Consider the following 26,916-nt stretch of genomic DNA (forward strand, 5'->3'; position numbering starts at 1 on the left):
ATGAAGCCAACAGAAAGACCAGAACTAGGAAACCATACTCTTCTGACAGAATTTGTCCTCTCTGGATTGTCCAACCACCCAGAACTGCAGAACTTGCTGTTCTTCACATTCTGCTTGATTTATACATTCACTATCACTGGAAATCTTCTCTTCTTCATTGCCACAGTGCATCCCAACCTCCACATGCCCATGTACTTCTTCCTCCGGGTCTTATCCTTCCTGGATGTTTCTACAGCATCCATTGTTGTTCCCAAGATGTTAGTAAACTTCCTGTCAGAGGAGAGGAGAATTTCCTACGTGGGCTGTGCCACACAACTCTACTTTGTGATTTTCTTAGGAGCTACCGAATGCTACCTGTTGGCAGCCATGGCCTATGACCGCTATGTGGCCATATGCAACCCCCTTAGATATGCAATCATCATGAACAGCAGAGCTTGTTTTTTCCTAGTCCTGCTGTCATGTGCTAGTGGTAATGTTGTGTCTGTGGTGCAGACAGTTTGGGTGTTCACATTGCCATTTTGTGGGCCCAACAAGATTAACTACTTCTTCTGTGATATTCCACCAATCATTATGCTCTCCTGCACTGACACCTCCTTCTATGAGAAGCAGACAATTACAGCCACAGTGCTGGTCATCTTTACACCATTTTGTCTCATCCTGGTATCCTATGCCTGCATCTCACACCTAATTGTTGTAACACTATATTATGGTAGTGGGACCTTGATTTACTTACAGCCCAAGTCCAGTAATTCACAAGACACTAAGAAAATCATAGCTCTCTTTTACACAGTCATAATTCCTACATTAAACCCCTTCATTTACAGCCTGAGGAACAAAGAAGTGAAAGGAGCACTAGTCAAAATTATAGCTGAGCTGAGTAAGATATAAACTTATGCTGCTTGAAAGGAATCTTTCTTCTCCTCTGCATATTTGGATTGTATGTTTCTTTTATGTTCGACTGTTTTTAAATGTCCTGACAACTTGAATCACTAGGAAATGGGAGGTATCTCAAAGTGCACTCAAGAACTTTTTGTTTCTTTTGTCCAGTATGAGTATATATGAAACTTACTAATTCAGTATTCATAATGCATCACCTTGTATCAGATGCTAGAGATGAAGATTTCTCTCTTTTTTTTTTTTCTTTTTTTTTTTTTGAATTTTATTGCTTTATGAAAGAAATATTCTTTATTTCATAGATAAACAAAAATTCTCCACCCCCCACATGCTCCCAACATCTTGTAATAGATCATACAATCATTCAGGTTGGAAAAGACCTCTAAGATCACCTAGTCCAACCTTTAACTTAGTACTAAAGTCCACCACTAAACCATGCTACTGAGTTTTGTATCTACACATTTCTTGAAGACCTCCAAGAATGGTGACTCAACCACTTCCCTGGGTAGCCTATTCCAATGATGCACAACCCTTGCAGTAGTTAAATTTCTCCTAATATCCAATGTAAACCTTCCCTGGCACAGCTTGAGTTCATTTCCCCTTATCTTACCACTTGGGGCTTGGGTAATGAGCATCTCATTATTTGACAGGGGAGGAAAGGGAAGAGAAGAAGAAAAACCAATACTTGTTTTGAGAAGAGAAGAGAAGAGAAGAGAAGAGAAGAGAAGAGAAGAGAAGAGAAGAGAAGAGAAGAGAAGAGAAGAGAAGAGAAGAGAAGAGAAGAGAAGAGAAGAGAAGAGAAGAGAAGAGAAGAGAAGAGAAGAGAAGAGAAGAGAAGAGAAGAGAAGAGAAGAGAAGAGAAGAGAAGAGAAGAGAAGAGAAGAGAAGAAACACAGTAAAGTCACTGTAGCAGAGACTGCAATGCATCTTAGACAATTATCTTGCTACCCAGGCCATACTGTCATTTGTATTTTGCATCTCTCTGCTACTTGTTCTTTATGCCATGAATAATAGCTTTTGGCAAAGTGACTGAGAGGTTTGTAGAAGCAATTGCAGATATGTGACTCCAGGACATTAGAGTATTCATTCAGGAGGAGGGAAGAAAACAGCCCTAGCTTTCTCAGAGGGGGAAGGAAACTGGAATCAGTCTCATCCACGGTCAATGAATGCTCTAAGTCCATAAACGATGACTGTATGTGCCATTTTACCTGGTAAATCAGGACATCTAGGCCAGATTTCCCATAATTCTTCTGCCTCATATTTTTGTACAGCACACAAGGTTTCTCTTTGAACAAACTCCAGAAACCAAGACACATCATTTAGTCTTCCAAGAGTAAGTAATGTGTTATTTCCAAGAGCAAAATGTATTATTTGATCAATTCACCTAAGCACAAAAAATACCGTAACAGGAAAGAAGAAACCTCTGTTGGGATTCATCTCCTCTGAGCTTTGTGTGTTGCCTTGTAGGGACAAATATTAGAGATAAGCATGATTGTAGGTCTATAAGCTGCCACGTTTAGCAGTACAGATATTGTTGATCACCTGGTCAAAGCTAAGGGTTTTAAACTGACCCTAACTCATGGGACTGCATGGGGAAGCTGATGTGTCAGAGCTGATGTGTGGAGACATTACAGACTGTCATTCTGTGGTGGCAGCTGACAGAAACTCCAACAAGTGGAATAGAACCTTACATGCTCCTCCCAGGTGGGTCACAGATTTGAGATGTTATATTACCTTATATACACCTTATCAGCTTATTCTTCCAATATCTGGCCCACCAATAATCATAGGATCTTGTCATGGTCCTCTTCTTGGGTCACTTTTTTCAGGTATATTTAGCCAGTGTTGAGAGTCTGCTATCAAAAATATGTTGTTTAAAAGAATAAAACAATTGTTTATTGTTTAATGCATACAAAAGATTATTGGAATGTACCAAGCTCTAAGGCTAAGCATTTGTGTGTTTTTCACTTCCGACAAAGCACCCAAAGAGCCTTGGATGGCCAAGCAGGATTCCGTCAGGAGGGGAAGTAGAAGTCCCATAAATCCTGATGGCAGCTGCAAAGGTGTCTGAGTCATCAAGAGATGTGTGGGACTGCAATGCTTACTAGCATTTAAACAGAGAATTACTGAAGTTGGAAGGAAGCTTTTAAGATCTCTAGTCCAACTCACTCACTCAAAGCAAGTCAACTACAGCAGCGGGCTGAGGGTCTTGCCTAGTTCAGTTCTGAACATCTTCAAGGATGGAGACGCCACAGCACCTCTCGGCAACCTGTTCCATTGTTTGACTACCTCTGAAGTTAGAATGTTTTTCTTACATGTAATCAGAATTTCCTGTATTTTACCTTGTTCCCATTGCCTCTCATCCTGTCACTGGATGCCAAAGAGTAGAGTATCGCTCCATCTGCTATGATCCATATTCTTTACTTATTTTTCATTCAGTTGTATGCATTCAACATAGCCCAAATACTCGATCATGGATGAGGTTCATACATTGCAACTGCAAGCCCAGCAGCAGAACTTCTGTATGGTGCATCTAGTGGGGAATTAAAATCTCTTTCCCACAGCTCAGAAACAGAAAGCCAACAGAAAGTATGGTACAAACACCATCTTAAAATGATGGACCCTGTCTGTCATTTTCAGTGCCAACTTACTATTTCCTTGGCAGCAAGAATCCACTGCTGCAGGATGGGAGCAACTTAGTGCACTTTGGTGACTCCAGCCCTCAACTAAAATAGACTTTGCATTGGGGAACAAGGAGGTCTAAGTGGTCCTCAAAACAGTACCCCACCTCTGGATATAGGCTCACCCATTACCAAACCATTTCCAGCTTTAGCAATCAATTCTCTGTGGGTGTGTGCCTTCAAACAAGCTCAGCAATGTCTACAAGAAAGATCCAAGACGCCCATGTCTTCTTCCAAGGCTTCTTCACTGCTCTAAAATTGGCTCCATACCTGTATCCTGTTGGACCCAATGAGGCATGTTGGCAAAGCAAAAGGTGTAGTGGGTTTAGGTGGCAAGGTTTTGGTAGCAGGGGGGCCATAGGGGTGGTTTCTGTGAGAAGGATCTAGAAGCTGCCCCATGTTTGGTAAGGGCCCCACTGTTGACCAGAGCTGAGCCAATAAGTGATGTTGTTTTGCACCTCTGTGAGAGCATATTTAAGACAGGGAAAAAAATGCTGTGCCATACAGCAGCTGGGAGAGTGAGAGGAGTGAGGAACAGCCTTGCAGGTGCCAAGGTCAGTGAAGAAGGAGGGGGAGAGGTGCTCCAGGTGCCGGAGCAGAAGTCCCCTGCAGCCTGTGGTGAAGACCATGGTGAAGCAGGATGTCCCCCTGCAGTCCATGGAGTACCACGGTGGAGAAGGGTTCCAAGCTGCAGCCCATGGAGGAGACCATGGTGGAGCAGGTGGCCCTGCTCCAACGGAGGCTGCCGCCTGTGGAAGACCCCTGCTGGAGCAGATTCCGGGCCGGACCTGTAGCCCATGGAGAGGAGACAAAGCAGGAGCAGGTGACCTGGAAGGAGCTGCTGACCATAGGGGAGCCAGGTTGGAGCAGTTTTCTCCTGAGGGATGGACCCCATGGTATGGACCCATATCTGGAGCAGTTCTGGAAGAGCTGCTGCCTGTGGGAAGCCCACACCGGATCAGTTCATCAAGGACTGCATCCCGTGGGTGGACCCCACAGCACAGGGGGGACAAGATGTGACCGACAAGGAGCGGCAGAGAAGAAGCGCTGTAGACTGACCATAATCCCCATTCCCCTGTTCCCCTGTGCCGCTCGGGGGGAGGAGGTGGAAGAGGGTGGATGGTGGGGGGGGGGGGGGGGGGGAAGGTGCTCTGGGTTTCTTTCCTTTGTTTCTCACTTCTCTAGCTTGTTAGTAATGAGCAATAAATCTTACTATCTCCCTATGCCAAGTCTATTTTGACCATTACAATAATTACTGCGTGATCTTCTCGTCCTTATCTCAATCTTTGAGCCTTTTTCATCATATTTTCTCCCCATTCCTCTTTGAGGAGGGGGAGTGAGAGAGTGGCTGTGGTGGAGCTCAGCTGCCCACTCGAGCGGAACCAAAACCAAAAGGCAGGGAAGAGCATCGGGAAGGCCAGCTGATGAACTTGTTTGAAGTACTTGTGTGAGTGCAGGGTAAACAGAGGTGGCCATTTGGAGACACTACCTGATCAGCACCCACTTTTGCTTCTGGCTGTGGGGTGCTTCCTGAGGGGAACACATGAGCCTGTCCCCATCCCCTGAGCCCAGTCCCTCAGCAGAGTGGGCAGTACTGGGCAGACACCCCACCCTGTGCATCGCTGCTGTAGGTTGCTCCCTGATAGCCCTGGCTGTACACAACAAGCCTTTGGCAAGTGGCATCCGTGGCTCGGAGTCCCCAGAAGGTGGCCAACACATTACATGGTCTCTGTCAGTGCCTTTCCTAGCCTCTTTCCTCCATCCAGGCCCAAAAAGCACTTCCCATTCAGATTCCCCATGGCCTTGTTTTCTTTATGGCTCCACTGACATCTCAGAACAGCCCAAAGACCCTGAGCATCCATACACCCAGTGCCTTCCACCCATCCCAACAGGCAGGGCTGGCAGTATCTCCAGTCCCCCCTAGCCCATCCCATCAGGAAGGACCGGCAGCATCTGTGGTTCCCAGCCCTGAGTGCACATTTGTCTGCATTCCAGGCAGCCACACAGGCACTGTAACAGGGAACTCAGTTCCTATCTGTCCCTCCCACTTCCTGCAGAGATCAGCCCTCCTCCTCCTCCTCCTCTTCCTTCTCCTCCTCCTTCTTCTTCTTCTCTGAGCACGTCTGTCCATACTTTCATGCTGCAGCTAACAGGGTTCAGTCACAGAACCATTCCTGTGTCTGTCTGCTCGTTGGTCCTGCTGCAGCCTCCTGTTCCATGGTGAGTGTGTGCCTCTACATCCATCCTTACATCTGTTCCATGCACATGCGCACGTTTGTTTGTGCTTGCTGTACTGCTGCAAAGGTTAGGAGGCTTCTCCGTGTCTGTCTGTTTTTTATTGCTCAATCCTGCCAGGCTGAGGGGCATGGAACTTGTGTTGCTGTTCGTTTCTGTTGCTCTGTGCAATGAGTCTCTCCATCTCTTGTTACTTACAGGGCTTTTGCATGAGACTAAGAACAACGTTATGCCCTCAGGGAGAGTGCAGAAATAGAACTGGTTTGAGTAAGTTAGTTTAATGTTGTCTATATATTTAGGCCTCTTCATGGCTGAGGACAGAAAGTGTGCAAGCTAAGATTCAAATTGCCGTGAGATCATACACACAGAGATCATGATATTCAGAAATTCATATTAACACAGAATAAGTGAATAAGCATACATATTTTGTTACTAGATTTCTTAAAATTGGTTGCTGATAAAACAAAATTTCTACTATGATCACAGAATTTATATCCTTAGTCAGATCTCTACTAATTTAGCAGCACTCAGTTTTATTCAATAGAAATGGTCTTCACATGAATCCCTCTGACAATGGGGTCCTCCAGCAACTGGAGGTTTATCCACGTACAGCTTAAAGAAACTGGCAGCAAGGATGGCTGACTGGAGACAGGGGTCTCTGGCAACATCAGGGACAAAGATGATGTGTATATGAGAGTATCGCTTTCTTATATGAGTAAGGTGCAGACACTTATACCTACCCTTACTTTTTGTGGTGAATGGTCCCTGATGGCAGGTTTTGAACATAGTCATTTTCCTTCCTTTCTTCTTTTCTACTTTTCTCATTCTGTACTTTTGCTATGTGAAGACCCCAAACCCAGACCGAAAAAACTGTCTGATTTTTATGAGGTCCTTTCAAATTTACATGTGTTAAAATCCCCTTAACTCGGTAACTGTTTGGGGCAGTACTGGCAGAGAATACAAGACTGCCATTAATGCTGAGCTGAGTCAGGGTTGCTGGAGGCTCTCCATCTCCTGGGAACAAAAGGGTGGTTCCCAAAACCATTCCCTCAGAAATCTCACCCTGACTGCAGATGATCATCAAGAGCTAACAGTTCTGAGCTCTCTCTAGGTGCTGTATCATTATGCCTGGAATGGAACTGCATGGTCATGCATCACTATCTTCCTGGCTGAGAGCTTAGAATGACTTTGCAAGACAGTTCATCCCCTTCCCGCCCCCGCCTGCTTGTGTTAACATCATGTTTACTCCTGGGGCAATGGGGTGGATTTCCATTCATTAGACTGACTTCTGCTCCTGTATGTTGGACAGTCATAGCCCATTGCTTATTACACCATCTGCCCAGTGTTACAAGCAGAGCACATGGGAGACACTCATCCCTCCCACCCCCGCATGCCCCAGCCTCCCAGCCTTCACTGTGAGCCATGCTGCAGAGGGGTCCCCCCTTGCCTGGTCTCATTTGCAAGGAGGTGGGACACAATTCAGCAAGATGCCTCTTCCTCATCGACTGGGGAGAGGCAAGCAGGGACGATGCCCCAGTGCTCCAAGCTTCATTTCAGCCCCTCTCCTTTGCCTTCGTCATCTCCAATGGCCAGATAGAAATGCTGTTGCCATACTTGTCCACCTACTCCGCTCTCCACTCCTCATCCCAGGGTCACCAAGGTCTCCAATCCCCGTTTTCCCCAACAAGAAGCTCATACCTCAGAGGTGCCCAAGCCACCCCGCCCTTCCTCCCCACTGTTTGCAACCTGTCACCCACGTGCTCCTGCACGGGCAGCTCAGGCAGAGCCACTTTAGCTCCAAATATCCCTGTGGCTTCTTCAAGCACTTAGGTACCAACCAAACACAGTGCAAATTTTCCTTCCTTACACCTTACTCCTTGAAATGAGTTAATACTTCAGCTGGACTGGAACATTGAGGCACTTCCTTTTCTCTTTCCAAAAGCACCAGGGAAGTCCCCTGAGCAAATAAATACCTTGCAGCTGCCCCCACACTTTCATGCAGGCTAGCCGGGCACTCATTCTGTCTTCCTCCTTTTCCAGAAAGGCATTTCTCACTGGGATCTGATGCCTGCATCAAATGTTTTGCACCAGGATTTGCTGGTTTACTATGATCCCATTAAAAAGGACACTCAGATGCTGTAAAATATCATTTAAAATGACATTCTATGTTGTAGGACAGTAGAGAAATATGAGACATATAGAAAGAGGATAGCATAGATAATCACATCCCCATCACTGTTGGGAACCCCAGGCTGTGCAACATCAAATGGTGATCTACCTGATCAGCATGCAATATGTTACAATGTGATATGTTACAATGAGCAGGCTACAGTGTCAGCCCTGTTACAGTGATCTGGCTGAGGTTGTCTTGCAGCCAAGGCATTTGTGCAGCCCAGCACAATCCCGAAGGTGAAGCTGGATGTGCAGCACAGCGCAGAACAGGCCTGTGCCTCCTCAGGTTAACTGTTGTGTGGATCACCAACTCCTTCGTGTGTGATGATTCTCCAGCCAAGATCACTACGGCACATTCTGGGTATTTACCAGAAGCATGCGCTAGGTGATGCTCCTTGCTCACTTAACCATCACCACTCAGCCACCTACTGGCAATACTGAACAAACCTACAGGACAAAGCAGCCGATAAATGCAGTGCCAATTCTTCTACTGATACGAAAAAGGACATCTGCTATGATATGACATCACTTGGGGAGCGTATGAAGCATTTTCTCTTACTGGAAAGTGTGAAGCATTAGCTAGTGAAGAAAGAAACTTGGGACTCTATGAAGAACATGCTTAATGATCTTTAACAGCTTACATAAACCACGGCACATTAGTGTTATAATCACAGCAATAGCAAATACATTTAGGTCAGTTAAGTCTGATGAAATCTGTCAGCATGTGACTACAATATAACTGTGCTGTGATTAACTCTGATAATTGTCAGTGAATACCTACCAGAAACGTTAGCTGCACACAATCATGGTTACTGATAGCAGTATAATGTTAAAGGTATGCAGACCTTTCCAGGTTCCTTTAGGACAAGCATTTGCACATCCCTGAGATCTACTAACCTGCTGAGGTCCACAGGACCTGTGTATTAGCCCTTGGAGTCAACATTCACAGCACAAGGGCTTCAAGATCCTCCCTCCTGACATGCTGAGCAGGCCCGGAGAAGATGTTTGCATCATGTTTTGCATTAAGAAGAAAAAAAAAAAAAAAAAAAAAGCATTCAGACTTTGTAAAACAGCTCCCATGCACATGTGGGGGAATGGGGAGAAAAAGAAACTGAAACAATAAGTCCACGCAGAAGCACAGAGAGAAGGAAAAAAATTAATCTCTACTTCAAGGCTTTTGACACCGTTTCCCACAGCATTCTCCTCAAGAAACTGGCTGCTCTTGGCTTGGACTGGTGTATGCTTCGTTGGGTTAGAAACTGGCTGGATAGCCGGGCCCAAAGAGTCGTGGTGAATGGAGTCAATTCCAGTTGGAGGCCGGTCACTAGTGGCGTTCCCCAGAGCTCAGTACTGGAGCCAGTCTGCTTTAATGTCCTTATTGATGATCTGGACGAGGGCATTGAGTGCACCCTCAGTAAGTTCGCAGATGACACCAAGTTAGGTGCGTGTGTTGATCTGCTTGAGGGTAGGAAGGCTCTGCAGGAGGATCTGGATAGGCTGCACCGATGGGCTGTGGTCAACTGAATGAAGTTTAACAAGGCCAAGTGCCGGGTCCTGCAACTGGGGCGCAATAACCCCAAGCAGAGCTACAGACTGGGAGATGAGTGGTTGGAAAGCTGCCTGGCGGAGAAGGACCTGGGAGTATTGATTGATAGTTGGCTGAATATGAGCCAGCAGTGTGCTCAGGTGGCCAAGAAGGCCAATGGCATCCTGGCTTGTATCAGAAGCAGTGTGACCAGCAGGTCTAGGGAAGTGATTGTCCCCCTGTACTCGGCTCTGGTGAGGCCACACCTCGAGTACTGTGTTCAGTTTTGGGCCCCTTGCTACAAGAAGGACATCGAAGTGCTCGAGAGAGTCCAGTGAGTGGCAACAAAGCTGGTGAGAGCTCTGGAGAGCAAGTCTTACGAGGAGCAGCTGAGGGAGCTGGGCTTGTTCAGCCTGGAGAAAAGGAAGCTCAGGGGTGACCTTATTGCTCTCTACAGGTACCTTAAAGAAGGCTGTAGCGAGGTGGGGGTTGGTCTGTTCTCCCACGTGCCTGGTGACAGGACGAGGGGGAATGGGCTAAAGTTGTGCCTGGGGTGTTTTAGGTTAGATCTTAGGAAGAACTTCTTTACTGAGAGGGTTGTTAGGCATTGGAATGGGCTGCCCAGGGAGGTGGTGGAGTCACCATCCCTGGAGGTCTTTAAAAGATGTTTAGATGTAGAGCTTAGCGATATGGTTTAGTGGAGGATTGTTAGTGTTAGGTCAGAGGTTGGACTCGATGATCTTGAAGTCTCTTCCAACCTAGAAATTCTGTGATTCTGTGATTCCCATCAATGAGCAATGTTTGGCCATGTTCTGCAAAGCAGGGCCTCAAAACGCGTAGCGGAGGAACAGCCCCGTCTCCCACGAGAGCCCCCCTTTTATTGCTGAGTGTGACATCAGGTGTTATGGAATATCCCTTCGATTGGTTTAGGGCAGCTTTCCTGGCGATGTCCCCTCCCCATCCTTTGCCCACCCCCAGCCTGCTGGCTCTTGGGGCCTTGGAAGGAGTCCTGATGCTATGGCAGCACTATGCACCAATAGACACAACACCGGAGTGATACCAGCGTTGTTCCAGCTATGAGTGCAGAGCACAGCACTGTGTGGGCTGCTGCAGGGAAAGGTGACTCCATCCCAGACAGACCCAACACATCAGGTTAACTAGTATGTGGATCAACAGCTCCTCTATGTGCAATGGTCACTTGGTCAAGATTGCTACATACTTACAGCAGTTTACTAGACCCACTAGTTTACAGTGGGTTCTTCACTGGTAATTTTCTTCCTAATGACACCACATAGACCCTGAGCTGTCTTTTATCTCCTCTAAATTCAATGGCCTGTAGCTTTCTGTACTTCCTCAATTTCTTCAGGCAGATTGTTCATTGTCCTTGCTAAGTCAGTTCTGTCTTTTTGAAGAGTCGGTTGAAACTGACCCAGAAGCAGCCACTTTGTCCTTATTCTGGAGCTTCCCTATTAGAGGTGTCATTATATTATACATCACATGGACTAATAATTAATTATATACGCTCATGCAGCAATTCTGCAAGCAATGGTTAACTTCTGCCATTCCATAATCAAAGCTAAATATATTTGTGCTGGATCATGATTTAATTCTATGCTCTAATGGTCCCTCTTTCATTTCCTGTGAATCCAAGATTTACATCTCCTCATACACACTTTCTAAGCTGTCTTTCTCCTGCCTGATAGCAAAAGGAACTCTGTCCTTAACACCTGTGAAGAGCAAGCTGGGAATAACTTCAGGCCTAGTAATGGGACTGTTGAAGTCTAAGCAAATACCCTTCATGGAACAAGTTCATGGGGTAACTCAACTGTTTTGTTGGAGGGAGCTGTCTTAGGACAAGCTCTCACTGAGAACCTGTGCCTCTTCTTCCAGTAAGTATGGAGCCCCTGAATGGAATCTGAACACTGACTGATGTGTGTTCAACCCTGCTTTCTCTCTGACAGTACTTTCTTTCACAAATATTCTCTCTCCTAAGGGCTCTTTGTGAAGGGAGGGGAAGAGAAAACCAACAACATAGCATGGAGAAAGAATGGGAAAATGTTGGCATTTGGGAGCACACCTGATTCTAGGTGCTTTGATTCCTCCTCCCTCTCTTTTTGCAGACTGTGCTTAGGAAAATCTTCATTGCTGATGGAGACAGATCAGCATCTGCACAAACTGATGTGCTGGTGAATTTGTCCAGCTTGGAGACCTGCTACACTTCCACCACAATGCTCAGGCTCCTGGCCAGCTTCCTGACTGGGGACTGGACCACCTCTGCTCAGGGCTGTTTGGCTAAGCTCTATTTCTTTGGCTCTCTTGCAGCTTCTTAGTGCTGCTAGCTGGCAACCATGTCCTACCATTGGTACTTGGTCAAACTGATATCAAATCCAAAGGACATATGTTATCCCCCTTTCGATAGAGCAATGGAGCAAAATTTGAAATGCATTATGAGCAGATAGGTCTAACCTTTGCTATGTTTAGTTATATAGGAGGAAGTTTAGAAACATTGTATTACTTAGCCAGCTTCATCCGTAAGCAAATACAGACTTGAACCTCAAAGTGAAGGCAAGATGATGCAGGCCTGGAGGATGTGTCAAAAGAAGATGAGATGAGGATGATATGCATGAGTGCTATGCATATGTCCTTGGATGTGTAAATGACTAAGCTCAGTATGCAGGCCGAACATGAAATAATAAGAAAAGAAAGAACAAGATGTCTAGATCATGCACAAGAGCCGGGTCCAAGCAGCGAACACAGTGAGGAAGACTATTGATGTCCACCAGAAAACCCCAAAAGACCACCGGTAGAAACAAATGTGCATGTTTCAGGGACATTTGAATATTTTAATGACTTCTGGGATGTAATATGAATGATAATTATCCAATAGAAATCTAATGATTTCTAATGAAATTTAATGATTTCGAATGATGATCTAAAGTTTTGGTAGTGGGGGGCTGCACAGGTGGCCTCTGTGAGAAGAGTCCAGAAGCTGCCCAGTGTTAGATAAGGGCCAGTTTCATTAGCTCCAGAGGGACCCAACCCTGGCCAGAGTGGAGCCAATAATTTATGTTGTTTGTGCCTTTGTAAGAACAGATTTAAGAAGGGGATAATCTGCTGCACACAGCAGCTGGGAGTGAGAGGACTGAGAAACATAGAATCCTAGAATATCCTGAGTTGGAAGGGACCCATAAGGATCATCAAGTCCAACTGCTGGCACCGCACAGGTCTGCCCAAATGTTTAGACCATGTGACTAGGTGCACAGTCCAATTGCTTTTTAAATTCAGACAGGCTTAGTGCAGTGACTGTACCCTGGGGAGCCTGTTCCAGTGTGCAACCACCCTCTCGGTGAAGAACCTCTTCCTGATGTCCAGCCTAAACTTTCCCTGCCTCAGCTTAACACCATTCCCACAGGTCCTATCACTGGATTTTACAGAGAATAGGTCACCTGCCTCTCCACTCCCCCTCGCAAGGAAGCTGTAGACCGCGATGATGTCCCCTCAGCCTCCTCTTCTCCAGGCAGAAGAGGCCCAGTGCCCTCAGCCGCTTCTCATACATCTTCCCCTCTAGGCCCTTCACCATCTTCGTTGCCCTCCTCTGGACAACCTCCAACAGTTTAATGTCCTTCTTGTTCTGTGGTGCCCAGAACTGCACACAGTACTCAAGGTGAGGCCGGACCAGCGCAGAGTAGAGTGGGACAATCACCTCCCTCGACTGACTAGCAATGCTGTGCTTGATGCACCCCAGGATACGGTTGGCCTTCATGGCTGCTGGGGCACACTGCTGGCTCATATTCAACTTGCAGTTGACCACAACCCCCACATCCCTCTCTGTGGGGCTGCCTTACAGTGTCTCATCGCCCAGTCTGTACATATAGCCAGGGTTGCCCCATCCCAGATGCAGGACTCGGCACTTGCCTTTGTTAAACTTCATGTGGTTGGTGATCACCCAGCTCTCCAATCTGTCTAGATCTCTCTGCAAGGCCTTTCCACCCTCATCAGAGTCCACAACTCTCCAAGTTTGGTGTCGTTGGCAAATTTGCTCATCAACCACAACCCTTTGAGACCTGCCTGTCAGCCAATTGCTCACCCATCGTATGATGTTTTTGTTAAGTTGTATGCTGAACATTTCGTCCAGCAGGATCCTATGGGAAACCGTGTCAAAAGCCTTGCTGAAGTCCAAAAAGATCACATCAGCTGGTTTCCCTTGATCAGCTAGATGGGTGATCTTATCATAAAAGGAAATCAAATCTGTTAGGCAGGACCTGCCCCTCATGAACCCATATCGGCTGGGACCAATGACCGCATTGTCCCCCAGGTGCGCTTCAATAACTTCAAGAATAATCTTCTCCATAATTTTACCAGGCACTAACGTGAGACTGACAGGCCTGTAATTGCTAGGTCTTACCCTTCTTGAAAACTGGGACAACATTTGCCAGTTTCCAGTCCACTGGGACCTCTCCAGATTCCCAAGATCATTGAAAAATAATTGAGAGAGGACCCGTGATGACATCAGCCAGCTCTTTAAGCACCCTGGGATGGATCCCATCCAGACCCATGGACTTGTGTGGATCCAGGTGGAGTAGCAAATTCCACACACGTTCAGGGTCAGTTGGGTTTTTGTTATTCCCACCGTCATGGTCCTCCCACTCAGCGCAACCAGGGTCCCGAAGCCCACCATCAGCATTGAAGACAGAGGTGAAGAAGGCATTAAACGTCTCTGCTTTGCATATGTCATTGTCTGTGAGGAGACCTTCCCTGTCAAGCAGCGGATCTACTACATCCCTGAAGACACCAAGGTCAGTGAAGGAGAGCAGGAGGTGCTCCAGGAGCTGGAACAAAGTTCCCCTGCGGCCTGTGGAGAGGCCCCTGCTGGAGCAGGCTGTCCCTCTGCAGCCCATGGGTCCCACAGCAGAGCAGATCTCCATGCTGCAGACCGTGGAGAACGGGGTCCCACCATGGGTTCCACAGTGGGGCAGGGGATTTGGGGTGTGCTGCCACCCATGGGGGACTCATGCTGGAGCAGTCTGCTTCAGACAGGTGGACCCTGTGGTACAGACCCATATTGGAACAGTTCTTGAAGAGCTGCTGCCTGTGGGAAGCCCACACAGGATCAGTTCAGGAAGGATGGCATCCCATGTGAGGGACCCCATGTGGAGCAGGGACAGAAGGACTGTGAAGGAGTGGCAGAGATGAAGTGCTATATACTGACCGCAGCCCCCATTTCCCCATTCCCCTGTGCCAATCAGGTGGAGGAATTGGAAGAGGGTGGATGAGGGGAAGGTATTTTTTTTTTTTTAAGTTTCTCATTCCTCTGTTTTGTTAGTAATAGGTCATAAATTTCTCTAGCCTACCTATGCTGAGTCTGCTTTGGCTGTCACAATAATTACTGAATGATTGCCATGTCCTTATCTCAGCCCTTAGGCCCTTTTCATCTTATGTTCTCCCTCTTTCCCTTTGAGGAGGGGTAGTGAGAGAGCAGTTGAGGTGGAGCTTAGCTGTCCAGCTGGGTAAAACCACCACAAACTCATCTTCGCCCCACTGGCCTGGATGGCCATCCTTGCATCCAACTACAAATTCCATCTTCCTGCCCAACTTCCCATACATTCATATTTTGCTGCCATTCACTCCTGCTGCCACTAAATACTGCCCTCTTCAACCAACAGCTTTGGCACTCTCCTCCCACAAATCCATGTATGCATCCACCCATCTGCCCAGACTACGTTTCATTTGCTCTTTGTCCACCCCTCCTCTGTCCATTTCTTCCTGTCATCATTGGTGCTGGTTTCCTCCATGTGCAGTTGCCATCGCTCAGGCCCAAACCCATGCTCTGCCTTGTTTCTCAGTCTCTGACCATTATTTCTGCCACCTTCCCTTCCCTGTCTAGTGTAAATTAAGCACACACACACACCCCTTGAGCCAACAGATTTTTTGGACATCTGCAGTTCCTATTGCAGGCCTCTCTCCTACCAATCTACTACCAGGCTAGTGAAAAACAATCTTGAGATAAGGATATGAGGAAGCAAGAGTCATCTTGGCCATGTATGCTGGTGGGAGCTTCCTGTCTTAGAGGAAGGGAAGATGGAGGTGCTGAGTTTCTTTCATGAGGTCCTCATAACTCACTTTATGCTCTTTCCCACACAGAACCTGTCTTCAACCTTCAAGTCAAGATGAGGCCAAGTGGCATGCTGAGAAAGCGTCGTATGTACAGGGGTGAGTTGGGGCCAGGAGTGTGGTGTCTGTGAACAGTGGGGAGGATTTTTACTTGGAAAGCAATGTGGAAAGGAACTGATTTCTTGAATGGTTGAGAGGGAAGCACATTTCTTTGTGTTCTGGGACTCAGAGGCATGCCCTGTAGTCAGTATTTACTTTTTCTGAGTTGCACAGGAAAAAAGAGGTTGCTGTACATGTGATTCATTTCACCCATAGTGCTCAGGGCTTTCCAGGGAAGCCATCAAGAAATGGGGTGATGATGTGGACCTCCTGTGACTACCTTTTATGTTATGCTAGGGTCCCTCCTTCCTTTTCAGTAGTGCAAAATGAGTCGTATATGCACTTAAGTTAATCTCTCTGGAACATTAGTCTCCAAACAGGAGGTAGGACTTGCTTCTTGTCTCTGAGATACGGTATGAAGGTTTGAGGAGCTGCAGAGAACTTCCTGCCATTTGCATGAAGCTTGTTGTGGGGCTATCTCGTTCCATATATTGAAGGACAGACTCCTCACAGTGCCATGATAGGTCTGAATTAAGGTGAAGCATGGAACAATTAGGTGATCTGAGGTCTATGCGAGACAGTACGGGGCTTAGAGAGATGAGGAAATGTGGTCCAAGTGACACATACTGGCAGCCTTAGGGACCTTTAATTGCTGTTTGTCAGCTTTTGCAAATTGTATTTCTGTGACAAGTTTGGACACACAAATGATGCCTGTTGCTAGCAGACACTTTAAATGTAAAATACTCTACAGTCAACCAGTGAGTCTGACAACTGTTATGTCTTCCTCAGGATTATTTGACAGGGGAATATGGTTCTTTTCAATATATCAAGAAATACAGCTGGAATCTGTGGCAGTAAATGTAACCATCCAGGACTTTGTGGCTGATGTGGAGTCTAAGCTGTTTTTCCGCAATAAGCAGCAAGTCTCTGAGGAGATCATGTTCGTCTTTCCTGTGGACCCTGACACTGTTGTATACACCTTCTATGCTACCATGGGGGACACCCGTATTGAAGCAATGCTCTGGGACAAGGAGGAGGTACTCTGATTCTCTGGGGGGGAGTGGGGATGGGGGATTGATAGGGCAGGGAGAGGGGTTCAGGTTGAAGTGAAGTGTGGAAGTGAGAGAATAAAATTCTGCTGTGACCTCAGTAACACATTTTTCTCGCTTTGTGGTAGGCCCAGAAGCTGCACAAAGCCACTTCAGGCATGGAGAATTTGAGATACCTGCAAGATCAGCCAGATATTTGGGGTCCAGTGTTTGTCTGTTTCTTGGGGACCCTGCCTCCTAACAGGGATGTGGCCATCAACCTGTGCTATATCCAGGAGCTGCCGCTGCATACTGATGGAGCTGCCTTGTTTTGCTGGCCACAAGACCTTTTCCCCCAACATATGCGCTTTAGTGAGTGAGCCCACGGGTGCCTATACCAGGGAGGAGCACACTCCTCCTCACCATCTCTGTGGGGCAGGACCCCATAGCTGCACACATGCCACACCGATAGAATCTGAAAATAACCCCTCATACCTCACAGCCAGAAGCCCCCCAAGTCTCCCCACATATTCCACAGCAAAAGAAATTCCTATACAGTCCACACTGTGAGACTACAGATCCCCCCATACAAGCATTGCAGTGAGAAAATCTCAGATTCCACATCTGACCCACCACCACCACCCATGACAGATAGTACTCCACAATCACTGTCTGCTGCCCTACATTCTCTCCTTTCACTTTCTCACATCTTTTTGTCCCTACAGGCTGGCAGATTTCTGAGGACGAGATACTGGAAAACCTGCACTTTAGAATCTGCCTGCAGTCAGCCTGTGGTGTGTCTCATGTAGACATTAACAGCAGCCACACCCCTCTGCAATACACAGCTCCAGATCAGACATCTGCTGAGGTATGGCCCTGTCAGATGCCAGAGTCCCAAAGTGGCAAAGTAGGGAAGGGTCTGTGATGTACTGATGATACTAAGGACTCCTTGGTCCTTTTATTTGGTTCCCTTTCCTCCCCACACCCTACTTGTCCTCAGGTTTCCTTGAAATCAACACCCTGGCACTTTGATGATTTGCAATTGCTTGTGTATTATAAACGGCCTCACAATCTCAGTGCTGTGGTGGAGAGCAGAGATCCCAAAGCTGCACCTGGTGAGTGTGGATGGCAGAACTGGGCACCACGGAGACTGGGGAAATCTGAGGAATTTTCAGGCAATAGCTTCATCAAATTAGAGAATCACAGAATATCACAAGTTGGAAGGGTCCCACTTGGATCATGAAGTCCAACTCATGGTTTCACTCAGGATTACCTAAGATTAAACCATATGCCTAAGAGAATTTTCCAAATGCTTCTCAAAGTCCAACAGGCATGGTGCTATGACCGCTTCCCAGGGCAGCCTGTTCCAGTGCCCAATTGCTCTCTCAGTGAAGAACCCTTTCCTAATATCCAATCTGAACCTCTCTGGACACAGCTTCATACTATTCCCCAGGTCCTGCCATTGGTCACCAAAGAGAAGAGATCTGCACTTTCTCCTCTACTCCCCTTCATGAGGAAGCTGTAGGCCACAGAGAGGTCTCCCCTCAGTCTACTCTTCTCTAGAACAAACCAGCCAAGTGACTTCAGCTGCTCCTGATAAGTCTCCCCCTCTAGACCCATCTAGAATTTGGCACTTGGTCTTGTTAAAGGTCATGTTGTTGGTGATTGCCTAGCCCTCTAATTTGTTAAGATCTCTTTGAAAGGCCTCTCTATCCTTGAGGGAGTCAGCAGCTCCTTCTAAGTTAATATCATAGGTTGGAGCTAAGGGCAATATGTAGGACAAAAGCAAAGAGACAGAGAAGGGGGTTCCAACCTAAAAATCCTCCTTGCTTCTCCCCCACGCTCCAGGATCCCTGCTAGGAGACTCTGTGGTGATGGTGACACTGAAGCCCAGCATTCCTGAAGTGGTGCCCAGTACAGGCCAACTTGGGGAATTCCTCTTTCTCATAGACTGCAGCCTCTTCCAGGATGCACAGGTACCATCTGAGGAGGTCTTCAGTGTGGACTTTTCACAATACTTCTGCTCAGGTGGTGGGGATAGAGGCAAGCTGCTTCGTGGGAGTGGATGTTCTGCCTAGCTTTCCCATCTAAGCTCTTCCCATCGTTCTGTCTGTCCCTAGAACACACTGCTCTTCCTCCTCAAGAGTTTGCCTGTGGGCTGCTATTTCAACATCTACAGTTTTGGGGCCACTTTCAAAGCCTTCTATCCGTGAGTTGGGGGTGATGTTGGGGCAGGGCCAAGAGGCAAGTTGAGTATGACTCTTCTAAGTGAAACTAGGGACAAGCTCTAGCTGGATGGCAGCTGCTGGGTTGGATCTGTTAGAGGCACTGATAGAGTACGTTCTCCTTTCAGGCTGCTTCTAGAACACTGGTAGTGAGATAGGGCTTTCCTGGGAAGTGGTCATGTGGGGATAGCTGTGGACTGGGTTCTCTCCCTCTGACATTCTGCTTGCTCTCCCATAGGCAAAGTGTGGAATACACGCAAGAAAGCATGGACAATGCTGTGAGACGCCTCTCTTCCATCTGCCCTGATCTAGGGGGCTGTGACCTCTTGGGCCTCCTAAAGTCAATCTACAGCACACCACTCCTTCATGAGCATCCCCGCCAGGTATCAGGGCACAAAGCGTAATGGGGAAGTGAAAGAATGTAAACAGTGGGGCAAAGGCAGATTTCAGTATGCATCATGAGTCATGCTGCTGGCGCTTGCATTGAGAGTTGCCATGTAGGGGGGCATTCTAATGTCAGAACGTGACACCGTCATTGGGGAGAGCAGCTTAGGAGGGCTTCTGTGGAATTTGCCTTTGGAGAAAGTGGATATTCCTTGTGGCATGCCACTTTGTACTAGCAGATGTCTTGGTGTTCCTGAAAGGAAACACAATCTCTTTCCCTCCCTCTTTCAAGGTGGAAGAGGGTAAGGCTGCCTGCATTTTAGGAGAGTGTCTTTCCTCTATGAGGGTTCACAGCCCTAAAAATCTTTGTTTCCCCTCCTCTCCGCCTCAGCTCTTCATATTCATCCAGAGGAAGATCTCCAGTGAAGAGGAAGCTATCATGGCTGAGGTCCACCGCTACCGTGATGACCAACGGTAATGGGGGAGCCCTGTTCCTGTCCCCCAACATGGTCACTCACCCTGACTGTCAGTCTTTCAAAAATTCTCTCAGGGCCTAGTCTGTCCTACATCTTCCCTTTGATGGGACTTCAGCAATGACCTCCACACACACTTTCCTTACCTCATGAAGACTGCCTATACTCTTCTTGTAGTGGGCCTTCTCTCACAATTTTTCCAGTCTGTTCTCAGCACTTCTCTTTTTCCCCTCACCATGCAATACCTCAGTATGCTCTGAGGGCCCAAAATCCATTCCCATGACCTCTATACCCCAAACCAGTTTAACCTCTCCCTACACAGCAGGCAAACTCTCTCACTCCAGGGTGAGAGAAAGCTGAATCACAGTTTCATTCCTACAATTAAAAACAGTCTTACCTTTCCTTTATACCAATCTTGCCATTCTTACCTCTCACCTTTGTCCACTCTCTAACCTTTCTCTCTTTTCCTGTACAGGTGTTTCTGTTTTCCTGTTAACAGCTGTGACAGCTTCAACCTTTGCCAGGCCATTTCCCTGGAGACAAAGGGTGAATGTGTGTGCATCCACTCCAAACTGGACATGACATCTGAGGTAACTCCCCAGGCGCCTGTGCTTCCAGCACTCCCACTCCCACTGCTCTATACAGCACTTCCAATGGTTCTCCTAGATATGCAAGGCAATCCAAATGCCATCATCCACGCCAACTCAGAGACCCCCTCCAGCAGTCTGTGCTCTCTGTGTCCCCTCACCAGGCAGTGAAATGCCTGCAGCAGGCCCTGAAGCCTCTGGCAAGTGAGATCTCACTGCACTGGGACCTTCCACCAGGCCTGGAGGTGACAATGATTAGAAAAGCTCCCGAGTCAATCTTCCAGGGACATCAGAGCATCATCTATGCCCAGATCCATGGACAAGCACAGGTGAGAGATCAGATCCAGGAGCAAGGCTTTCTGGAAGGTATAGGAAACACTCCCAGTTTCATGTTCTCAACACAGGGAGTCGTTCACCTCTACTAGACCTGGGAAAGACCAGTGTTATGTCTCTGTGAACCCTGTTTTTTCCCTCCGAGATGCCACTGCCTCTGCTCCAACTACGGACATCTATCTACTACTTTAGCAGAGCAGAGATGGAAGCTAAGTGGCCAGCCTCCCTGTGCTTTGCAGATAAACTTTTCTGTCTGACTCTTTCTCTTGTGTCCCCAGGATCCAGAGGCAGATGTGGCAGCTGTGACCCTAAAGTACCTTGTAGGCAGCCAGTCCTTCAATTACACACTCAGGTTCTCACTGTTCCCATCAGCAGATGACAGGTGAGAGGATAACACAATAGCCCACAAAGACAAAGGGACATTATCAAGGTCTCAAGGAGGGACAACAGGTGTCCTTTGCTTGCATACCTTGAGATGGGAAGACAATATAGGTTTCCAGTGCTCCCAACTTATCTCCTCTGCCTTGACATGGGGAGAGGATTTGGGTGACCATTGCCCCACTGCCCCCTCATCTTTACTCCTGCTGCTACTCCACAGCAGCCTTGGTTGAGGGAAACGCAGTTGACGTTTTCTACCTAGACTTCAGCAAGGCCTTTGACATGGTCTCCCACAATATTCTCCTGGAGAAGGTGGAAGCCCATGGCTTGGACAGGTACGCTTTTTGCTGGGTTAAAAACTGGCTGGACGGCTGGGCCCAGAGAGTGGTGGTGAACAGATTGAAATCCAGCTGGCGACTGGTCACCAGTGATGTTCCCCAGGGGTCAGTGTTGGGGCCCATCCTCTTTAATATCTTTATTAATGATTTGGATGAGGGAATTAAGTGCACCCTCAGTAAGTCTGCAGACAACACCAAGCTGGAGGGAAGCGACGATCTGCTGCAGGGCAGGAAGGCCCTGCAGAGAGACCTGGACAGGTCAGATCAATGGGCAGAGGATAATGGGATGACGTTCAACAAGTCTAAATGGTGGGTCCTGCACTTTGGTCCCAACAACCTCATGCAATATTACAGGCTTGGGGCAGAGTGGTTCAAAAGCTGTGCAGAAGAAAAGGATCTGAGTGTGCCGATTGATACTCGCCTGACCATGAGCCAGCAGTGTGCCCAGGTGGCCAAGAAGGCCACTGGCATCCTCACTTATATCAGGAATAGTGTAGCCAGTGGGACCAGGGATGTGATCTGTATTCTGCTCTGGTGAGGCCACACCTTGAATAGTGTTCGGTGTTGGGCTCCTCACTACGAGAAGGACATTGAGACCCTGGAGCATGTCCAGAGAAGGGCTAAAAAGCTGGTGAAGGGTCTGGAGCACAAGTCTTATGAGGAGCAGCTGAGGGAACTAGGGTTGTTTAGTCTGAAGAAGAGGAGGCTCAGGGGAGATCTTACTGCTTCTCTACAGCTACCTGAAAGGAAGCTGTGGGGAGCTGGGTGTTGGCCTCTTCTTGCAGATAACCAGTGATAGGACAAGAGGGAACGGCCTCAAGTTGCACTAGGGAAGGTTTAGGTTGGAAGTGAGGAGACATTTCTTCTCAGAAAGAGTAGTCAGGCATTGGGACGGGTTGCCCAGGAAGGTGGCGGCGTCACTGTCCCTGGGGGTTTTTAATGAAAGGTTGGACGTGGTGCTTAAGGACATGATTTAGTGGGCGATATTGGTGGTAGCGGGATGGTTGGACCAGATGATCTTGGAGGTCTTTTCCAACCTTGATTGTTCTATGATTCTATGATCTCATCCCCCTACCCACAGTGGAAACAAGGACTAACCCCCTTTCTCTGCAGGCTGCCTGTGCACCGTATGGCCATGATGCATCTGCTGTGGAAACTGTCCCGGGATGGGACAAGCAGGTCAGAGAAGGGCATCTGGCAGAATGCAGTTACGTTCAGCCTCAGCCTGGGGGTCCAATCCCCCTTCACATCCAGCATAGCTGTACGCATGGAACTGATGGATACCTGGCACCACGGTAAGGCCAAGAATAGTGGGGATAGGATTGTAAGGGGAAAGTGGAACTTGCTGGTCTGATGCCTCCTCACCATCACCAGCCCCATAGCCTGTGGGCCTGAACAACCTTTTGCCTCTCTCTTAAATATATTAGTCTAACCCTCACTCCCCATCTTCCTGCCTCTCTCTCAGATTCTTTGCCTCTAGACTCCCCTATGCTGCTTCCTCCCTCTCACAACCTGGTTCCCTGCCAGCTTCTCTGGTGTGGCTTCAGGCCTGTGTGGTTCAACTCCACCAAGTTTTGGATGGTCCAAAAGTTCCAGTTCTGTCTTGAGATGCTTCATCCCAAAGCCTCTGATGCTGTAGTACTGACCAAGCTCTCATCCCCCCGTAAAGGTAAGTAGAAAATTCTCAACTGTGGATCCTCTGATGTGTTGCGTAACAGTTAAACTCTCCGTTCAGTATTTATTTTCTCACCAGACTTCCTGATTATCACTGTGCTGGTGACGGATGGAGAAATAGGCAAAGCAAATTTGCCCATAGTGCATTGGAAGCCTCAGTCCAGACAGAGCATGAAAGGAAGAGTCTGCTGTCTAGGTCCTGAGCTGAAGAGAGAGGCTGGTGCTTCTCTCTGGTGCTGGGGCAGAAGTGCCCTCCTCTGTGAGAGTTGTACTCTAGACAAGGCCTGGAGCTGCTAATTGAAGGAACTAAAAGTAATGAGCACACTCCACACCATCAGGGTGAATGGAGAGGAGATTGCTGTGGTCTTTGTGGAAAGTCTGCAAAGAGAAGATTTTGAGTGACCTGAAGCAAGGACATCTGGAATTCACAGTCAGAATGAAGAAAGCTGGAGGCTTGTGACTGAGTCACAAGCTGAGTCAGCTGAGCCTGACTCTAGTGTCCAAACAGAAAGGAAAGGCATGTGAATTACTGGAAACTCTCTCATTACGATAAAGGCATTGATATACTAGAATGAATCTAGAGGAAGGCAACTAAAATGAGGGGGCTGAACTACATGGCATGCAAAAAGAAGTTGAAGGAACTCGTTTTGTTATTAAGGATACCTTATTTTTGTCTACAACTACCTGATTGGAGGAAGATCCAAAGAATACAGAGACTTGGAGGTACATGGCATTAGGATAAGAGGCAATTGATACAAGTTGGAACAAGGGAAATATTGAATGGGTATAAGGAAGTTTTTGTTTTGTTTTGTTTTAAATCATAATAACCAAGAACTGTTGGAATCCTCAACCTTGGAGATGTTCAAGATAAGTTCCTGGGTAAGCTGATCGAAATGAAAACTTCCTTGAATTATGGCATTGGACTAGATGACCTCCAGAGATTCCTGCCAAACTAAATTACATTGTATACATTTAGGCTAGCTTTACATGATCCCTAGTTCTGCCCCCAACTTCTTTGTTCCCCAATACTTCTTCTGCCCATAAAAGCTGTTAATTCTGCTGCAGAACTCGGCCATGCCTAGAACATTAATATCCTATGGTCTGTGCTTGACCCACCTCACCTTCATGTATTACAGTGCTATTGTAGCTTCAAAGAAGTCTTATATCCCAGAATGTGGAAAGGAGCAGCTCATGATGAGACTGGGTTCAAGAATTGATGGTGGAGAAGGATGAAGCAGGGTTTAAAATGCTATAGAATCATAGAATGGTTTGGATTGGAAGGAACCTTTAATGATCATAGAATCATTTAGGTTGGAAAAGACCTATAAGATCAGCAGTGTCAGGATACCTGTGAGGGACTGGGAAAATTTGAGGGTGCTCTGGGAGTTCTGGAAAAGTGCAGGATGCTTTTGGAGGTCTGGGAAAACTTTGGAAAGCCCAGGAAGGATGTAGGACAGTTGAGGATATCTGGAGAAGGCAGAATTTAAGGTTACTAACCATTGCTTATTTCATAGGAGCTATGTGAATATTTCTGTCTTCCAGAGCAGGAATCTCCTCCTGAAGAGCTGGTGATGGAGGAACCACCACCATTTCACATAAGTTGGGACTGGAAAATTTCACCATTGTCAACAAGACTGTGTGACTTCTCCAGTCTCAGGGCAGTAGTGGCACTCTGGAAAGCAAATGGCTCATGGGACCTGACCTCAGCCCTGACCTTAGCCTTGGGGCTCAGCAAGGCTGAAGTTAAGGGCCAAAAGCCCAGTAAGGTAAGCAGATCAGGGGCGGGTGGGGGGAAATATCATGAGCTGAGCTTTTATCTTCTCCAAGTTTCCAGTCTGAGCTGAACCAGCAGGAGAAGATCAGAACAGTCAGGATATTGAGGCTGTCTGCTTGTAGAAAGGAGAGATGTAATCAACACAGGTATCTGGGAACTTTCTGGCACTGAGGATTTCAGAAGCTCAGAGAGTTTGTGTGTGTGTATAGAAGTCCTCCTTTCAGGCAAAGATTTGTCCAAAGCTTTGTGCTATTTTAGGTTTGGTCTTTCTTTTCCCCCTGACTGTTCCATTTTCCTCCACAGCATGTGAAGCCGACTGCCTGGGCCACAGTGTTGGCCTTAGTCTGGTTGCACCGGTATAAATGGAGGGTATCTTGGTCAGAACTTCTGGAGGCCAAGTCTTGTAGGTGGCTACAGGACCAAACTGGTAAGTAGATTTTGCTAGGAGGAGTCATACTCTAGGCATTTTCCACAAACTTGCACAGCAAACACCCATGTTCTTCTTTCCCTGTGCTCCTGTGTGGCAGTCTATGAGACTGTCAGTACACACTGTCTTCCCTTTCTGAGTTGTGTCCATCCTCTACCTTTTCTCTCTACTTGCAGAGATCCATCTGAATGAATGTCTGGAAGCAGCAAATTCCCTCTTAGGTTGCTTGGTAGAGCCCATCATCTTCAGGATGTGAACTTCCCCATACTACTGGGAGTGAGCAAAACGTTGGTCAGGGAAGCAGCCAGGATTAGTGACCTAAACTGTCTGAACGGATATTCAGTATCATTAATACAATGCTAAAGATAAAATATGAAAAGGAGAAAGGGAGGGGAGAGGAGAAGAGAGGGCAGGGCAGGGCAGGGGGAGGGGGAAACTGGGGCAAATTGAGGCTGGGGCAGGGGACATTGTCTTCCAGAGAAGGCATTGCTTAGAGATTGGATGGGCATCGGTTTACTTGTAGGAGATGGTGAGTGCCTTTGCATCAGAACTGATTGCCTATGCATTATTTGCTTTTTTTCCCCTCTTTTCTTCATTTATTAAACTGTCTATATCTTGACATGAGTCCTCTTGCTTTTGCTCTTTTTTGTGCACCTGGTCCTTCAACCAATTGCCTCAAAGCCCTAAAGTCCCTTTGGGTCACTTTTGGCCTTCTCTTTTCTATCTTATCAGTGCCAACATGAAAAACCAATAAAGGGTAATAATCAGAGGGATGTACCAGGTGAGTGGCTTTCCAAGTGATGTCTCTTACTTGAGCCCCAGGGAGACAACAGATTTTCCTATAGGTTGGGTCTGGATGGCAAATCAGGCCTTCTATTCCCTTCAGAAGGGAGTCCCCTATGACAATAACCCTTCTTTTTTTTTCTTGGTGGGAGTTGTTGTGATGTGGGGCATAGATTGACTTGCCCTTGGCAACTCCCCCAGTGTGGATGGACCTTTGTCCACATTGCCATTTGCTTGCCCATTAAGTTCCAGAGCCTCATAACTGTTGCGGGGGGGCACCTGGGAAGGTGAGGTAGACAACAGGGGGGTTCACCTGCTGTGCTGAACAAGAACCTGCTTCCACTCACCTGGTTCTTAGGTCACATTCCTCTGCCTAGTGGCAAGGGGGTAGGGGAGTCTTCATTTCTTGTGTAGTGGCTGGCTGAGCACTACCCCCCTCCCCCTCCAAGTCAATCTTTTTCTCTCTGATGCTCCTCAGCCTGCCCACTTCCTCCCCAGTCTCTGCCACCAGGTGAAGCTATTCTTCAACTTGGGCACACCTCCCACAGCTGTGCTCGCTACTGCCATCCTGTACTGACATAAGAGTAGGGCACACCCAGCAGCCTGACACCTGAGTGACAGCATATTCCCCCCGGAGCTCATGGAAGAGAAAAAAAAACATCTAATTGTTACTGAAAAATAGAAACCACATCTGGCTTATACTATCCCTGATCTGCAAATGATTGGAGATTGGAAGAGTAATCAGAGGAAAGCAGAGTATTCATGAGGGTTTGTCACATTCTTCCTGAGCATACA

General features: G+C 47.3%; 2 protein-coding genes across 10 annotated transcripts; both read left to right on the plus strand.

Annotated features, from left to right (window-relative positions):
• On the plus strand, positions 1–6,877 carry LOC116498293 (olfactory receptor 10A7-like). The gene is made up of 2 exons (XM_032202540.1): positions 1–854; positions 6,832–6,877. Exons 1-2 carry the CDS (start codon positions 1–3, stop codon positions 6,875–6,877), a joined length of 900 nt encoding a protein of 299 aa, XP_032058431.1.
• On the plus strand, positions 5,687–25,702 carry LOC116498447 (von Willebrand factor A domain-containing protein 5A-like). Of its 9 annotated transcripts, none has more exons than XM_032202723.1 (18): positions 5,687–5,795; positions 15,649–15,717; positions 16,507–16,754; positions 16,895–17,117; positions 17,471–17,652; positions 17,746–17,860; positions 18,594–18,721; positions 18,866–18,954; positions 19,209–19,353; positions 19,746–19,828; positions 20,303–20,417; positions 20,579–20,743; positions 21,026–21,129; positions 22,577–22,758; positions 22,929–23,132; positions 24,680–24,903; positions 25,215–25,338; positions 25,515–25,702. In XM_032202723.1, the coding sequence occupies exons 2-18, from the start codon at positions 15,675–15,677 to the stop codon at positions 25,592–25,594; spliced, it is 2,454 nt and encodes an 817-aa protein (XP_032058614.1). In that variant the 5' UTR covers positions 5,687–5,795; positions 15,649–15,674; the 3' UTR covers positions 25,595–25,702. The 9 variants fall into 9 exon arrangements, 7 of the variants coding, with proteins under 7 accessions (XP_032058614.1, XP_032058615.1, XP_032058616.1 ...); XM_032202724.1 differs by having other exon boundaries at positions 17,471–17,613; XR_004254180.1 differs by lacking the exons at positions 25,215–25,338; positions 25,515–25,702 and adding an exon at positions 23,199–24,016 and having other exon boundaries at positions 24,680–24,742.
• Positions 25,703–26,916: the final 1,214 nt, after the last annotated feature.

Source organism: Aythya fuligula, chromosome 24 (genome assembly GCF_009819795.1).
Source record: "Aythya fuligula isolate bAytFul2 chromosome 24, bAytFul2.pri, whole genome shotgun sequence".
Taxonomy (NCBI): Eukaryota; Metazoa; Chordata; class Aves; order Anseriformes; family Anatidae; genus Aythya; species Aythya fuligula.

Coding starts and splice junctions, on each gene's coding strand:
- LOC116498447 (XM_032202723.1), top strand. CDS start 15,675: ATGAGGCCAAGTGGCATGCTGAGAAAGCGTCGTATGTACAGGG. Junction 19,354..19,745: donor TTCATGAGCATCCCCGCCAG/GTATCAGGGCAC, acceptor TCTCCGCCTCAG/CTCTTCATATTCATCCAGAG. Junction 19,829..20,302: donor CGCTACCGTGATGACCAACG/GTAATGGGGGAG, acceptor TTTCCTGTACAG/GTGTTTCTGTTTTCCTGTTA.
- LOC116498293 (XM_032202540.1), top strand. CDS start 1: ATGAAGCCAACAGAAAGACCAGAACTAGGAAACCATACTCTTCTGACA. Junction 855..6,831: donor AAAGAAGTGAAAGGAGCACT/AGTCAAAATTAT, acceptor ATCTCCTGGGAA/CAAAAGGGTGGTTCCCAAAA.